This window comes from Pelophylax lessonae, assembly GCF_965119305.1.
Source record: "Pelophylax lessonae genome assembly, chromosome: 4".
NCBI lineage: Eukaryota > Metazoa > Chordata > Amphibia > Anura > Ranidae > Pelophylax > Pelophylax lessonae.
This window is the reverse complement of record NC_138771.1, coordinates 466029146-466047573: the sequence shown is the minus strand read 5'-3', so window position 1 is coordinate 466047573 and position 18428 is coordinate 466029146. Positions and strand designations below refer to the sequence as shown.

Genomic DNA, 18428 nt, shown 5'->3' with positions numbered 1-18428 from the left:
GAAAAAAAAGTGATTATTTGATTATAGGTTTATTGCTGCCTGGGTTTTCATGTAGCGATTTCACTTCTTTTCCTGTTCCAATGTCTGCTGCCACCTTGGACAGGACATTTTTCATAATTGGCCAATGACAACAATATAAACCTGACAGATATTTTAACCTTTGTCCCTGTTATCCAAAACAAAAGTCTTGGGTAGATATTTAACCTCCCTGGCGGTATGATTCTGTCAGGAATTCTGTTCCAAAAGCGGTACAATTCTTTTCATGGAAATTTGGCGTTATGTATTATAGGCCTACAATTCTTAGTAATTACTGACTTAAACCTGACCAAAACAAGTCTCTAGTAGACATCCCAGATGTGATAAATTTGAAACACAAACAAGTGAATTATAATCGAATCAATAATATTATTTTATTATTTAATATATAATATATATAATAAAATTATATTATTGATTAGATTATAATTCATGCGTTATATATTATATATATATATGTGTGTATATAGATATATATATGTGTGTGTGTGTATATATATATATATATAACGCATGAATTATAATCAAATCAATAATATAATTTTATATATATATATATATATATATATATATATATATATATATATATGTGTGTGTGTATATAGGTATATATATATATATATATATATATATATATATATATATATATATACACATATATACATATATATATATATTTGCATATATATATATATATATATATATATATATATGCATATATATAATATAAAATGTGTTATGTGTTTTGTGCAACGTTTTTTTTTTGAATTTCCCTCCCTAGTTCCGCTCCCATGCAGCATTGCTGCTGCAGGGAGCGGAACTAGGAAGTCCTCCTACCGACAGACGAGCGGCGGAGATCTCACTGGCGGTCACAGCAATGAGAGCTCATCGCTGGATCGCCAGGATAAGGTAAGAAAAGCTCCGCTGCGCTGTCTGCACGCTCTGCCCATTGACCCCGAGCGTGACTCGGGGATACCGCTAATAGCAGAAAATTCCTACCCCGAGTCACGCTCGGGGATACCGCTAAGGCGGTTAAAGAAACCCAATCAGGTACGACAACCAGTAAAAAGTTAACTGTGTATATGAAAGGCAACAGGGGATATCTGCATGTACAGTGCCTTGGGAAAGTATTCAACCCCCTTGAACTTTTCGACCTTTTGCCACATTTTAGGCTTCAAACATAAACATATAAAACTGTAATTTTTTATGAACAATCAACAAGTGGGACACAGTCATGAAGTGGAACAAAATTTATTGGATATTTCAAACTTTGTTAACAAATAAAAAAATGAAAAATTGGGCGTACAAAATTATTCAGCCCCTTTACTTTCAGTGCAGCAAACTCTCTCCAGAAGTTCAGTGAGGATCTCTGAATGATTCAATGTTGACCTAAATGACTAATGATGATAAATAGAATCCACCTGTGTGTAATCAAGTCTCCTTATAAATGCACCTGCACTGTGATAGTCTCAGAGGTCCGTTTAAAGAGCAGAGAGCATCACGAAGAACAAGGAACACACCAGGCAGGTCCGAGATACTGTTGTGGAGAAGTTTAAAGCTGGATTTGGATTCAAAAAGATTTCCCAAGCTTTAAACATCCCAAGGAGCACTGTGCAAGCGATAATATTGAAATGGAAGGAGTATCAGACCACTGCAAATCTACGAAGACCTGGCCGTCCCTCTAAACTTTCAGCTCATACAAGGAGAAGACTGATCAGAGATGCAGCCAAGAGGCCCATGATCACTCTGGATGAACTGCAGAGATCTACAGCTGAGGTGGGAGACTCTGTCCATAGGACAACAATCAGTCATATACTGCACAAATCTGGCCTTTATGGAAGAGTGGCAAGAAGAAAGACATTTCTTAAAGATATCCATAAAAAGTGTCGTTTAAAGTTTGCCACAAGCCACCTGGGAGACACACCAAGCATGTGGAAGAAGGTGCTCTGGTCAGATGAAACCAAAATCGAACTTTTTGGCAACAATGCAAAACATTATGTTTGGTGTAAAAGCAACACAGCTCATCACCCTGAACACACCATCCCCACTGTCAAACATGGTGGTGGCAGCATCATGGTTTGGGCCTGCTTTTCTTCAGCAGGGACAGGGAAGATGGTTAAAATTGATGGGAAGATGGATGGAGCCAAATACAGGACCATTCTGTAAGAAAACCTGATGGAGTCTGCAAAAGACCTGAGACTGGGACGAAGATTTGTCTTCCAACAAGACAATGATCCAAAACATAAAGCAAAATCTACAATGGAATGGTTCACAAATAAACATATCCAGGTGTTAGAATGGCCAAGTCAAAGTCCAGACCTGAATCCAATCGATGATCTGTGGAAAGAACTGAAAACTGCTGTTCACAAACTCTCTCCATCCAACCTCACTGAGCTCGAGCTGTTTTGCAAGGAGGAATGGGCAAAAATTTCAGTCTCTCGATGTGCAAAACTGATAGAGACATACCCCAAGCGACTTACAGCTGTAATCGCAGCAAAAGGTGGCGCTACAAAGTATTAACTTAAGGGGGCTGAATAATTTTGCACGCCCAATTTTTCAGTTTTTTATTTGTTAAAAAAGTTTGAAATATCCAATAAATTTCGTTCCACTCCATGATTGTGTCCCACTTGTTGTTGATTCTTCACAAAAAATTACAGTTTTATATCTTTATGTTTGAAGCCTGAAATGTGGCAAAAGGTCGAAAAGTTCAAGGGGGCCAAATACTTTCGCAAGGCACTGTACTTCTTGTATCTTCCAGTGCACATATAGTTTAATATCTTTCTGCACATATAGCACCCACTTTGCATTGCCCAAACAGCAACTGTACAAGGCAGTAACTCTTCCCTTGCCAGGTTGTACTGCTGTACATAAACATGTCCATGACAAGGAGACTTCACCAGATAATGTTTTTTTTTTTCCATTTTGGATAGAGTAAGGGAGAGTTATAACCCCTGTCATTTTTTTTCCCTCTATGTCCAATTGGGGAGATTTCCCTTTCTATCCCATAGCCAAAAAAGGAAGTGAGAGGAAATCCCTCTAAAGTGAGGGAATCCTGGTTGTTACCAGGATCACTAGATTTAATGTCCCAAGTGGAATCTTCCCCCTCTATTACTGTTATTGGGACAACCCAACATTTGGGATTTTTCACTTTCTGTGATAACGGTAAACATGACAAATAGAGAGGGTAAATCTTCCTAATGGGGACACAGACAGCAATAAAACCCTCTCCACTCTATCCAAAACGTAGTTATACTCTAACAGTGTTGAGTTTGTGACCAGCATTACAGAAACACCTAAGGTAAGGAATTTCCCTTGTGTTAAAGAAATTATGAATGTTTCATAATTATTTATATGTTTTATAATCATTTATGCCTATAACAATATATACATATACTTACATAAGTAGTCACATGAGTTTCCACCATATTTTGCTAACAATGGCTTACTATACTCCATGACGTCGCTATATCCTGTCCATATGTCTTGTAGCCCAGGAAATGGCTCATGTGTCTAATGAATAAGTATATATATATATATATATATATATATATATATATATATATATATACACAATAAGCTAACTGTTCGCATTAAGTATGTGAGTTATTAGCTAACCCCCCCCTTCAGGATACAATAAAGCCTGTATTTAGGCCTACCAATCATTGTCCGAAGGGGAGGGTTTTTTTTTTGGACAGGATGTTCCAAATGTATATAAGATAAGATACATCATATGCAAGCCAGACAGGTTGGCTGCATGTGTAAGCAGCCCTATTCCACGGGTCACTGTAGCTAATAGGCCTATGCCCATGTAACCTGTCTCCTCGTATACGAGAATAAATGTTTTTTTCCTTGTATCAGCTTGTGGTCTAAGGTGATTTCCCTCACACCTTGTTATATTTATTATGAAGCCAATCCAAATTACTTCTTCAACTTCAACTTATCCATTTTAAGGTTGGGACAGAGGACCAAAGCAATTGACAAAAACACACATGACAAACTGGTATTATCAGGGTTCCTTACCGTTTATAAGCAGAGTGGTCGTTCTTCACACTGCACTTCATGTTTTTGAGTTCATCCAGTACAGCGAACATGTTAATGAACTTCCCCAGGGTGAGCAAGTAGGCTTCCGACACGAAATCCTTCCTGCGCTCAGCATGACAGAGGCGCTTCACTTCATTGCAGAACCTCTCTATGGCTTTACGCTGAAAGTGATTATGGTTGACAGCTAGTACATTGTGCTCAGAAGCAGAGGTGGTTTATAAAGTATACTTAGATCCAGAATGGATTGTCCTGTTCTCCTACATGCTATGACTGTTGACTGATTTTGATTTTTCTCCCAATACCTTTCTCTCTTAGTAGAAATGCTGTGTCCTGCCTTCGCTCCTCCAGTGCTCTGTGCTGCCAGAGCTGAGTAATTGCCACACCCCTCAGCATAAGCATCCCCAAGACTTGTTTTGCAGAGAAAAGAGAAGTATCTGACCAGGACTGATACATTAATGAGTCTGCTGCCAATTGACCTACAAAGTCATATACAGACACCCAGGACAACTGCTGTAACAGGAAAGAGGAGCTAAGAAGACTATGAAAATGGAAGTTGTTAGTACAATGTTTGACTGCATATCTATTTCACTACTTCAGTTGGGCTTTAAAGCAAAAGAAAGTGTAATGATTATACAAAAAGAATATAAACAGAATTACATTTTATAAATGTATAACTTTATCGGTCAACTATTTAGGAGCACCCCATTTAGCTATAGTTTTTTCCTGACTTAGCTGACCAAACATGGGCTCTCTGTGACATATGCCATGAACTGCGAAAGAGATACGGTATATTGCAGTGCTATCTCACATCTTGGGCTCCTACAGGGTACAGGTCCTGCCTGCTTCCCGGCTGTTGGGAGTTTTCTTTGGTTTCATACTAGGACAGACTCAGGAAGATAAAGGTCTAGCAAACCCTGTGAAGCTAAGGACCTGGACATGCTTATGGTACTTTAAAATGTCAGCCTAGGAAACAGGCTAAATCATTTGGTGAACCACTAATGTTTTCCTGAAAACATTGCTACAATACTAATTCTATAAATTTACCAATTTAAGTTTCAAAAATGTTGCTTTCTCAAGGAGCCAGACTAAGCAGAGCTTTGAGAGTGCTTCACAGAAGACCTACAGCCCCTTGACAGCCATTATGTGCAATATAACCATTTCATATCTCAAAGCCTTTGCCCCAGAGCTTCCAGGAGACTATAGCGGAGGTGGATCAGGGAACAAAATGTATTTTTGAACTGTCAGAGATAAGCACATTTAAAATGTGTGGACCTTGAGCATGTGTAATAAATATACCTTTCTTCACTTTGGTTCTGTTGTGTGTTTTGAGAACTTACTGGCCTAGGTAATCATTCTTTGTTACCAGCAGTAAAGTGCTTGTAAAGGTAGAGGGTTTTTTTCCCTAAATGCATTCTCTGTGTTAAGGTAAACAAAAAACCTTCTATGTTTAGCTCCCCCCCAGCCCCCCTAAATACTTACCTGAGCTTGATGTTGATCCAGCACTGTGCCCGAGAGCAGCTGCTCTGTCTGCTCTCTCTCTCCCCACAGGACAGGGGGGCAGCAGCATATGTAAACCCAATGACTAAAATCTTAGATAAGCTTTAAAATGTCAAGGCCATTTTAATTATGCATTTTCAATATTTTTAAATCTGAAGCTCTAAACAAAATAATACCTGATCCTACTATGGAGGTCTTCATGTTATACAAGTGACTGCTTTTAAATACATTTTTTAGACACCTAGTCACTATCAAGCAACCCACCCTGAGATATGCAGACCTGCAGCTATTGCTGTAGTGAATGTATTTAGGAAGTGGTTGCTAGGAGCCTGCATGAGATTAACAGAACTGAAATGTAACGTTTGATGAAAAAAGTGACAAGTGCATTTAAGAAAAAAATGGCTGTTGATTACGATACACAGCTTTTTTTTTTTTGCAAGCTAAGAGGGAGATTTACCGAATCTGGTGCAGCTATGCATGGAAACCAATCAGCTTCTAACTTCAACTTGTTCAATTAAGCTTTAACAATAAAACCTGGAAGCTGAATGGTTTCTGTGCAGAGCTGCACCAGATTTTGCTCTCTCCAATTTTAGTAAATCTCCCCCTAAATGTCACCCAGTTAGGGTTTACATCTGCTTTAGAAAAACCACTGTTGTACCAGATGCCAGAAAGGACAAAGATAAGAAAACACAATTCACCTGGAAGTACATGAACTTCATCAGTTTTGTGACTTCTGGTTCTAAAACCTCCACCGTCTTCTCATAAATCTCTACGCGGTTAGGCTGTTCATTGCACTTCACCTAGAAAGACACATTATACACAGGTATTTATAGGTAAGTATACAGTATGTGAACCCTTACCCTGTAAAACAACCTATTCAGTACAAAACAGAAAATAGGTGTGGGTGGAGACTGCAGAGGGATGTGTGAGAAGGAGGCAGAGAAGCAGCAGTACACTGATCCTCCCAGTGAAGTGCTATGCCGGGGGGGGGGGGGGGGGCATGTCAGCACAAGTCTGACTATTGGAGTACAGGCAGGTTGTGCTACTAGGTAGAATGCAAAGAAGAAAATTTACTACACTGGGAAGGATGTGCTCTTATGCTTAGCGTGGTCAGTTTAAAAAAGGCAAAACAAGGACACTGGCAACATCACCAGGTATTTCAAACAAAGGAAACAATGCAAAGAAAACAGAATACTTTTTTTTTTTTTACACAAAAGCACAGTACAACAGACACATATCATGAAAATGAAATGTTGGGGTAACATTCTATTTATAACTTCATCTATTCTTCCACAGTTATTGCCAACGAGTGAAGCTTCCATCAAATATTTTTTATAATCAATATTTAACTATGATTAACATGCAGGCATAATTTGACCACCTTTGGGCATATGCAGTGTGGTGGCCAGAGCAGCAATGGGGTGTTTGCCCCCTGGCCCAGTCCTCCCCTGACTGTCCATATATTTGGAGGGTGCCTCGAGATTGTCCAAAATTTAAGGGGTGCCTTATATGAAAAAAGGTTGAGAAACACTGGGTTTGATCACATTCAAATTCAGCCTATGTAAAGATGGGGATTGGTGGGTTACTACAGAAACCTTCCACGCTAGCTTATGTGGGAAAAAACAATACCAATGAGACAAGATTTTCTCCCTTTCCACTTTATAAGTCACAGCTGCTGGTATCAACCCAACAGAGATGGTAAAGTAGATTACCAGCAAAAAAAAAAAATATATATTTATGCACCACCTGTGCATCCCCTGTTAGCCCAGCCTGTGCATCTTTGTCTCATTGCTGCCCCCTGCGCCAGTAAATATCACCAGTTTTTTCTGTTAGATAGCCATTTTCATTCAGTCTACTCCCTCTAAACCCAGGCTGAGGGTGTGTCATCAAGGCTGGACATACAGTACTACAACACTATATTGCACCCACACATCAATAAATTAGTATTGTTCGGTGCTGGGGTAAGGGCCTGCTGCAGAGAGGAGGACAGACCTGGTGTAAATGGTCCAGGTTTCATGGAGTGGGGAGGATCTGTTCAGCAAGCTGGAGATGGACTTAAGGAAATGTTAGGCCCACATAAATTATTATTATTATTATTTTTTACACAGGATTTATATAACCCCATGATAACAAGTCTCCCTCATTCCCAGGGCCATGTAATAAAACTACATCTAAAACGCTCTATTGGAGATAGTACGGATGTAGCCTGCTTTATATATAGGACTATTGGGCTGCACAGACCACCAAATAAAATAAAGGAGAGATAGACTAATGTTCATTAGGGTACAGGGAGCCTTTTGACTCATCTGACTATCCCGTGTCTACTACAGTTTTATTGCTGAATTTAGCCACCAATGTCCAAACTGGTCACAAGAATGAAAACAAATAATCAAAGAAGTATCACAATTTTTACAATTTGAGGTTAAGGCCCCTTTTACACTTGTGCGACTTCAAAGTCGCGCGATTTACCGCAATTTTGCCACGATTTTGACTGAGCTTGAATGCCTTTGGCCTCAAAATCATGCCAAAGTAGTGCAGGGACTACTTTGAAGTCGGTGCGACTTCAAGTCGCACTGATATGAATGGGGCTCATTGAAAATAATGGAAAACGACTTGTCATGCGATTTTGCGGTCCAAAATCGCGGGACAAGTCGCACTAGTGTGAAAGGGGCCTTAGTGCTGGCCCTCTAGTCCTGCTGCTCTAGGCACTGGCCCATATGTGCCATTATGGCAAATACAATCTTGGTTACATAACTATACTTTGATTAGATAGTGATAAGCCTGTTTAGAAATAATATTCCTAAATCACAAGCAGGTGTTCTCAAATCAACAGATTACTGACAAGATAGTCTTGGGTTTGCTGGTGCCCTATCTCAATGTCTGCGTAAATAAAAAAAGCAAAGATAAACTGCTTTCTGGATATAGCAAAATCAGGGTATACATATGTAGCACCCTCCTAACTAGGATGCTAATAGTTGAGGCCAATTTAGTTTAGTGGCTCCTCTGTAGCAGTAGAGTAGTGTTAAACTGCTTTTAGCTGTTCTGGGTTCTGCTGGTGCAGGATCAGCTGCTTTCCCCTGATTTCTGGAAGGCTCCTAAATTTAGTGCTTGGAAGAGGTGGACCCACACTTGCATATTCATACCACCTCAGCTAATCCCTGGCAGGACATGTGCCCAGTAGAGGTCTGGTATGGATATAAATAAGCTGTGGCCTGTAACAGCAGGATCATTGAAGACCCAGCTTGAGGGCTGAGATCTTGTGGGCTGATAGCTTGGGTCCCAGCTCCAGCTAGTGGTAGGGGACCCATGCTCGGAGTTCCTGAAGAGCAGTGCATGAAGTCCGCAGAGGATCTGACCTGGAGGCATCCAGTACAGAGGCTGGCCAGTACTGCAAGAAAGCATTGACTGTCCTTTCTATCTTCTGGGAGAGGTCACTCCAGTTTGCTGACTCAGGTTTTACCTTGGCAATGGGGTCCTCTGTAGCTCACTAGACACTGAATACAATAGGGTGATTGCACCCTGAAGAGACAGTACAGTTAGAAGTGTCCTCCATTATCTTTCTGCTAGTTTGGAGTATCCCAAAGCTCACCCGCACCCTACCCAACTTAACCAGCCAATAAACTACAAAAGGACATGCACTGCCTGCTTTTCCGAGTTGAGTTACTGCTGTGTGCCTGGCTGCCATGTGCATTTACCCTAACAGATTCCCTCATCCACACTATACAGCACTGATGGAGGGATCTCTCACTGTGGCTACTGTATTCTGATAGCTAATGCCAGTGCCTGCCAGAGTACATCTAATTGGATGCAGCCACTGTTTGGCCATCAATTTGTCACCTGGCTTTTTTAATTGAAAGATGTTGAGTGGGAAGCAGTGGCGGCTGGTGCTCAAAATTTTTGGGGGGGGGCGCAAAAAGAAAAATGTAATAGGTATTGCTTCGCGCCAAAAAACGCAGTAAAAAATTGCGTGACTTTGAAGTCATGGTACAGGCATGGCATACGTGATGGTACAGGCATGGCACAGGTGATGGTACAGGCATGGCACAGGTGATGGTACAGGCATGGCACAGGTGATGGTACAGGCATGTCACAGGTCATGGTACAGGAGAGGGTATATGCCCCCTTTCAATGCAGTGACCAGCGTACATGCCCCCTTTCAATGCAGAGACCAGTGTACATGCCCCCTTCAATACAGAGTTCAGCGTGCGTGCCCCCTTCAATGCAATGAACATTGTGCTGTGCCCCCTTCAATGCAATAAACACTGTGCTATGCCCCCTTCAATGCAATAAACACTGTGCTATGCCCCCTTCAATGCAATAAACACTGTGCTGTGCCCCCACAATGCAGAGTTCAGCGTGCATGCCCCCTTCAATGCAACTGTGCTGTGCCCCCTTCAATGCAATGAACAATGTGCTGTGCCCCCTTCAATGCAATAAACACTGTGCTGTGCCCCCTTCAATGCAATAAACACTGTGCTGTGCCCCCTTCAATGCAATGAACACTGTGCTGTGCCCCCTTCAATGCAATGAACACTGTGCTGTGCCCCCTTCAATGCAATAAACACTGTGTTGTGCCCCCTTCAATGCAATAAACACTGTGCTGTGCCCCCACAATGCAATGAACACTGTGCTGTGCCCCCTTCAATGCAATAAACACTGTGCTGTGCCCCCTTCAATGCAATAAACACTGTGCTGTGCCCCCTTCAATGCAATAAACACTGTGCCCCCTTCAATGCAATGAACTCTGTGCTGTGCCCCAACAATGCAGAGTTCAGCGTGCATGCCCCCTTCAATGCAACTGTTCCGTGCCCCCATCAATGCAGAGTTCAGCGTGCGAGCCCCTTTCAATGCAGAGCGCCACAGCATTGTCCCCAATCACTGCAGAGCGCCACAGCATTGTCCCCAATGATTGCAGAGCGCCACAGCATTGTCCCCCAATGATTGCAGAGCGCCAGCATTGTCCCCCAATGATTGCAGAGAGCCACAGCTTTGTCCCCCAATGATTGCAGAGCGCCACAGCATTGTCCCCCAATGATTGCAGAGCGCCACAGCATTGTCCCCCAATGATTGCAGAGCGCCACAGCATTGTCCCCCAATGATTGCAGAGCGCCACAGAATTGTCCCCCAATGATTGCAGAGTGCCACAGCATTGTCCCCCAATGATTGCAGAGCGCCACAGCATTGTCCCCCATTGATTGCAGAGTGCCACAGCATTGTACCCCAATGATTGCAGAGTGCCACAGCATTGTCCCCCAATGATTGCAGAGTGCCACAGCATTGTCCCCCAATGATTGCAGAGTGCGCCACAGCATTGTCCCCCAATGATTGCAGAGCGCCACAGCATTGTCCCCCAATGATTGCAGAGCGCCACAGCATTGTCCCCCAATGATTGCAGAGCGCCACAGCATTGTCCCCCAATGATTGCAGAGTGCCACAGCATTGTCCCCCAATGATTGCAGAGTGCGCCACAGCATTGTCCCCCAATGATTGCAGAGCACCACAGCATTGTCCCCCAATGATTGCAGAGCGCCACAGCATTGTCCCCCAATGATTGCAGAGCGCCACAGCATTGTCCCCCAATGATTGCAGAGTGCCACAGCTTTGTCCCCCAATGATTGCAGAGCGCCACAGCATTGTCCCCCAATGATTGCAGAGCGCCACAGCATTGTCCCCCAATGATTGCAGAGCGCCACAGCATTGTCCCCCAATGATTGCAGAGCGCCACAGCATTGTCCCCCAATGATTGCAGAGCGCCACAGCATTGTCCCCCAATGATTGCAGAGTGCCACAGCATTGTCCCCCAATGATTGCAGAGCGCCACAGCATTGTCCCCCAATGATTGCAGAGTGCCAGCATTGTCCCCCAATGATTGCAGAGCGCCACAGCATTGTCCCCCAATGATTGCAGAGCGCCACAGCATTGTCCCCCAATGATTGCAGAGTGCCACAGCATTGTCCCCCAATGATTGCAGAGCGCCACAGCATTGTCCCCCAATGATTGCAGAGCGCCACAGCATTGTCCCCCAATGATTGCAGAGCGCCACAGCATTGTCCCCCAATGATTGCAGAGTGCCACAGCTTTGTCCCCCAATGATTGCAGAGCGCCACAGCATTGTCCCCCAATGATTGCAGAGCGCCACAGCATTGTCCCCCAATGATTGCAGAGCGCCACAGCATTGTCCCCCAATGATTGCAGAGTGCCACAGCTTTGTCCCCCAATGATTGCAGAGTGCCACAGCATTGTCCCCCAATGATTGCAGAGCGCCACAGCATTGTCCCCCAATGATTGCAGAGTGCCACAGAATTGTACCCCAATTATTGCAGAGTGCCAGCATTGTCCCCCAATGATTGCAGAGCGCCACAGCATTGTCCCCCAGTGATTGCAGAGTGCCAGCATTGTCCCCCAATGATTGCAGAGCGCCACAGCATTGTCCCCCAATGATTGCAGAGTGTCAGCGTGCGTGCTCCGTTCAAACTTACCTGGCGGCGGCGCGGCTCAGCTTCTTCCTCCTCTTCTGCGGCGGGTCCTTCTCCCTCGTCGTCTCGGCGGCGGGAACCGGCGGGCGGCCTCTCCTCTTCTCTGGGCGGCGGTGACGGTGAGTGATTGACGCACGCACCGGCACCGCCCCCATTGCGACGTCAGCGATATCCTGGATGATGATTGGTCCAGGCTGTAGACTGGACCAATCACAGCCAGGATATCAGAAAGTGGGGGTGTCCAACCGCAAAGACTTGCGCCCAGGATACCCCCCTACCTCCCCAGAAGGCAGCCAATCGGCGCCTCTTCTGGGAGGTAACCCCACCCCCCCCCCAGCCACCAGTTCCTTGGGTTCAGGCCGGCGAACCCAATTTTTTTTTGAACAACTTTATTTGTTCGTTTTGTTTTTTTTTTTTGTTTTTTTTTTTTCGTTTTTTTTTTGTTTTTTTTTTAGGGGTAGGGGGGGCGGCGCCCTGGCGCCCCCTATGCACGGGCCGCCACTGGTGGGAAGCTTCCGACAGGGCCATCCACAAAGCGAATTTCAGTTCCTGAAGAACCAGACAAACTTTGTATATTAAAGTGTTACTAAACAGAGGACCCTGCATTGACTATATCTGGTCTCCCACAGTACATGGAACATGGAAATGCAATTATTTTAGTAAATATAAACTGCTAAATACCTTTTCTCATCAGCAGTCAATAGCAGTCTTGTGACTTCTATCAGTGTCCGGTTAAAGCTTGTAGGAAGAGTTTTCATTCTACTCTGATTGTCCTATGAGGCTGCAGGAACCCGACCCTCTGTCTGGACTGTGCTAATTGGCCCTGTGCTAATTACATGCACCCCCCCCCCCCCCCAAGTAAAAAAAAAAAAGTTCTCTAGCGATACACACCAAATCAAGCATGCGCAGTCTGTCCCCTGCCTCTGTATTATCAGGAAACATATTGGGGACAGTGAAAGAAGGGGAGGATAAGAGGAGACAGGATCAAACAGCCTTTTTACACAATGCAGAGGTTTAACCCATTAAGTTCCACAGTGAGTATAACAAGCATGCTTTACTGCATATATAGACTGATTTTACTGTTGTGGGTTTAGTAACACTTTAAGTGTATGCAGCTTAAAGTTTTCATTTAAAATCCTGATTTCAGCATTCCTTATGTGGATCCCACAATTTACAAGATACATGCAGCTGTCAGGGAGAGAGCAATGCATACCTGCAACTATATGGTCACATCAAACCACCAAAATTGTATATTTCGGACCAGTCACATGCTAAACAGATTATTTTACCTGTGGAATGGCTCTAGAGCAGCTCCTCCATGTGTACAGCATGACCGCGTACTCTTGTCCTTCTTCCAGCATCTCATTCTGCAGCATAAACATTTTATGTCATGTTTTTTCATGTAATTTTATTCATATATAATATGCATATAACACATGTTTATTATATAGTTAGTTGACAGGCCACAATACGACTTTTAGCTTCTTAAAAAAAAAGTGGCATTGGGTTGTCTATGCTTCAATAAAAGTATACTTGCCACGGCAGAAATATAAAAGTGGCAATACTGGCCTCATTCTAAAAATGCATTCACATTTAGACTGAATTTAGAAGCCACTCACCATGCTGGAATGGACTGTAGCTTGTTCAATGTACCTGGCTATACCAGTTACAAACGCATTCCGATCCTCGAAATTGGTATCAAAGTTAGCCTGAAGGAATAAAGAACAATAACAACTTGAACTCACCCTAGAAACTGACACATTTATATAAGTTGATCTCTGATTGGTTTTCTCCAGAAACCTCCATAATTTTGTCAAAGTGTATAAATCGAGCTTTGGATAGAGTAGGGTTGGGTTTTCTTTTTAGCACGGGTCCCTGCTGAGGAGATTTAGCCTCTCTGTCTGTCCTAGCTACTTCTGTCTCTGGAAAAGTTTGAGTTGTCCCTGGAACAAGGGATAGGGGGAAATCTTCCAATGGTACAGCTCTTCCAGTGACAACTGTGTATAGGCTGATTTCATGCCTAAATGACAGGAAGTTAAGGAAAATCTCCCCAAAAGAGACACAGGCTAAAAAAAAAGGGGGTTGTATCCATCGCTTAAAGCGTAACTCCACTTTTGTTGAGAAAAAAACATTCCCCTCTGGGTGATCTCTGTACATTGCAGGGATTTTAACAAACTTTGTTGCAGATTCCTACCTTTTGTTATTCTGAAGAAATCATTGTTTGTTCCTCTGTGCTGAGTGGGTCAAATAGGAGTGGTTTCATAATTATCTATCAGCTGTGGCAGCTGCAGGGCTCTAATGAGGAAAGCTGCTGGGCCTGCATCCCTTTAGACGTGTTCCTATTGGAAGTATCTCACCAAAAATGACATTTTTGTTACAGGGGATGACAGAAATCTGACTTGTATCTTAGCAGACTTCTGGGAAAATTGGCGAGCCAATCACACAAGCAGGAAATGATGTTTCTGGGGTGTGGTGAGTACAGATTCTGTGTACAGAACACCTTCAGGTAGCCATATTGCATTGCATTTTCAGAAAATTACAACAGATGCAGATTGAAAAGGAAAGGTCATTTTTAATAACATTCAACTACAATATGATTTGTGTCGTAACTGTATACGCGATATTGTTTTTTCTTTATTTGCTGATTTTTTCCCCTACGAAATTGGAGTTACCCTTTAATATGTCTAAAACTGATAAATAAATGTTAAAATCATATATAGTACAGAAATGGCTTCGCTTGGTAACCCAGTCTGCCTGCCCAAATGTTTCCTCTGGCTTTCACCTCAACATGCTTCACACCCGTAGAGTAGAACTCAAACCAAAAAAACATATGTCAAGGCAAAATATATTTTATACATCTCTGCAATACATGCACATTTCCCCATGTTTTATCCCTTTGAAACACTGCAAGTACAAAAAAAACTGTTGTATCTGTGCCAAAAAAATCAAGTGTGCTCCTGCCTTACTTTTGACATGAAAACACAGTGAACATTGGACATCACTGTTGAATTTCATTCACAATTGAATTAAATTCATTCAATTCAATTCATCACAATTGAATTCCATGTTGTCAGCTCTGCCTACTTCATTTCTGATGTATAACAATGAACATAGACCTCTCCATATCTGCTTCCCCCTCCTCATCTCAATAACCCGTCCTTGTGCACAGGGAGTTATCCGTTCACCAGATTTCTGACAGGATCTTCAGGTAATTTCTTGTACTTTTCACCAAAAGTGAAAGTAAAAGAAAATACCAAATTTTGGGTTGTCCCCAGAAGAAGAATAGTTGGTTTATTATGTTTTATATATGATATATTTATATTACTGTATATATTTATAATATATATAATTTATATAATATTTTATATTATATTAGTTGTCCTTCTCCAATTTCCATGTTTTACCTTGTTGCTTTCTTGATCTTATTCCTTACAACTTATCTTCTTTTATTTCTGCTGCAACATGACTTTTCATTTAGTATTTCCTACTGCCTTTTTCCCTCCCTCCTGCAAACTCATAGTCCTAACATCAAAACACTTTTTGGACCCTTTAGCCTTTTTAGGAGAACATTGGCTCCTTGGCCTTCTCAAGCTGACATCTTGTATTATCTTTCCTTGTTATTCAAACATCTCAAACAGAACATTCACTCAGAACTGGCTTACTGGCTTTCCCTCTCTCAGCTAATTTCAACTAATTTCCTGTTAGCTCATCTACAACAAGGAGTTGTTGCAACGTCACTTACCATGAAACTACTCTCTTTTTAAATTATTTATCATTTGGTATGCACCAACAACATAAGACAATATGAATGTGTACAAATTGGCATGAGGAACACACATCCTCAGCACAATTTTACAAAACCATTAAAAGAAGAGTGTACAGATAATTGCACTGCAGTAAATATGAGTTACTAGCACTATAAAAGGTAAGTTTCCAAATCAAAACTACCATAGAGATAAAAGGTGTTAGACCTAAATAAATCCCATGTACATACACCCCAAAATACCGACTAGTGAAAAAAGTTCCAGAGTACTAATTCCAGAATCCTTACACCAGGCCTGCGGGCAGCCATACCCACAGTGTTATGAAACTACTCTTAAAGTGAAAATGAACTTCCATCGATTGTTTGTACCTATAGGTAAACCTTTTATAAGGCTTACTTATAGGTATTGTAAATATCTCCTAAACATGCACCATTTTGGAGATATTTACTGTATATGCAGCTGATGACGTCATCTGAGCATGCGCTCTGAAGGAACGGCCACCCGTGCCGTTTCTTCAGAGCCCTGTGAACTGACCGGCGCCTCCCTCGTGACGTCACGCAGGTCCGGCCAGTCACACAGCCAGAGTCGGCGGACCTGGAAGCAAGACGGGTGAAGATGGATGTGGCCTCCAGCGGTGACAATGAGGGCTTCATTTGCAGGTATGTTTCACATAATGTGCTAGATTGCGATGCATACTAGCGCATTATGCCCTTCTTTTGCAGGTCAGAAAAAAAAAGCAGCACATTACTTCCTCTTTAACTGAGACATCAATGATCTAAAGACTACAAAATCTAAATGTTTTATATCATACTTGTTTCCTTAACCCTATGACATTGACAGGGGACACTCATTGGTATCCTAGTCTCTTCTTCTTTCCAGATAGTTATATAGGGGTTGATTTACTATAACCAGAAAGGGTGAATTTGCCCCAGAGCTTAGTGAAAAAGGTGACGCTCTTGTTGACATCCATTGTCCTAATAATGTGCATGCAATCATGCTGTTTACCCAGGAATACCTAAGTGACTGGGTATTCTTTGCACAGTAAAACTTCACTGCATTCACTAAGCTTTGGGGCAACTTCCTTTTAACCACTTTACCACTAGAGCATTTTGCTGTCTTACGTCTGGGCCACTTTTTGCGATTCGGCGCTGTGCGACTTTAACTGACAATTGCGCGGTCGTGCGACGCTGTACCCAAACGAAATTGACGTCCTTTTTTTCCCACAAACAAAGCTTTCTTTTGGTGGTATTTGATCACCTGTGCAATTTTTACTTTTTGCGCTATAAACAAAAAAAGAGCGTTTATTTTGAAAAAATAACAATATTTTTAACATTTTTTTATATGAAATTCCCCCCAAAAATTTTTGGCCAATTTGTTTTCTGCTACCCATGTTTGGTAAAAAAAATCGCAATAAGCGTATTTTGATTGGTTTGCGCAAAAGTTATTGCGTTTACTAACAAAGGGAAAGATTTCTGTCATTTTTGGTGTTTTTTTTTTAACGAGTAATGGCGGCGATCTGCAATTTTTTTTGCAGGACTGCGACATTGCGGCGGACAGATCGGACCCTTGACTGACATTTTTGACACTTTTGGGGGTACCAGTGACATTACTGCAGTAATCAGTGCTATATATATGCACTGTTACTGTAAAAATGACACTGGCAGGGAAGGGGTTAATTTTATTGGAGAGGGAGGGGTTAATGTATGCCTGGTGCTTACTGACGTGTGGGGGGGAGGTGACTGTGTGAGACAGGGACAGATTGGATGTCCAGCTATGCTGAACAGTCCGATCTGTCACTCCCTGTCACTGAGGAGATCCGCCCGCTTGTGTTTACACAGGCGGGCGGATCTCCACACTAGATCCCCGGCGATCGGGGCAGAGCAGCGGCGATTGCCGCTGCTCCTCCCCTGGCCCGACTCCCGCTGTGAATGAAAACAGCGGGAGCGCGCCTCCGGCGGCGAGCGCCGCCTACAGGGGAGGAGTCTGGCGACGTAGGTCTACGTCGTCAGACGGGAACGAGCCACTTTGCCGCAGTACTATTCAAGTACTCAGCGGTAAAGTGGTTAAAGCAGAGTTTCTCAACCAGGGTTCCGTGGAAACCTAGGGTTCCTCCAGAGGTTGCTAGGGATTCCTTGGGCAATGAGTAATTTCTGCCTCTCAGATAAGTTCCCTCTGACACCATTGATCTTTTTAGCTATCTGGAAGGAGGTAATTCTTCACAATATCCACAAGTTTAAGTAGCATTCTTCCCACTGACCATCTCACTAACGTATCATGAGTTGTAGATATAGTGATTTTTATCAGAGGTTCCCTGAAACCTGAAAGTTATTTTAACGGTTCCTCAGTTTAGGAAGGGTTGAGAAAGGCTGCTTTAAAGTGAACAGACTATTTGTGTTTAGTAAATCAACTCCATAGTTTCTATAATTTCCTCACTATCTTCCTTCCAGCTCCTAGTGCACCACAAGGCTCTAAGCTTAGACATCTACTCTTTTTTGTGTTTTTCTTGGTAGTATATTTGCTTACAGCAAAGTATATTTGCTTACAGCAATACTTCAACAGCACATGCAAATAATACTCAAATGTATCCTTCAGATCTCATTCTCACTTCCTCGTT

The 18428-nt window shown here is 42.5% G+C and overlaps 1 protein-coding gene across 1 annotated transcript in view; it reads right to left on the bottom strand.

Moving 5' to 3' along the window:
- CYFIP2 (cytoplasmic FMR1 interacting protein 2) overlaps positions 1 to 18428 on the bottom strand; it is a 145234-nt gene that overhangs the window by 73864 nt on the left and 52942 nt on the right. The window contains exons 4-7 of the mRNA XM_082254618.1: positions 13670 to 13759; positions 13340 to 13417; positions 6273 to 6374; positions 4057 to 4238 (exon numbers count right to left, since the gene is read on the bottom strand). Coding sequence (XP_082110744.1) covers positions 4057 to 4238; positions 6273 to 6374; positions 13340 to 13417; positions 13670 to 13759 — 452 coding nt within the window. The remainder of the gene's footprint in view (positions 1 to 4056; positions 4239 to 6272; positions 6375 to 13339; positions 13418 to 13669; positions 13760 to 18428) is intronic.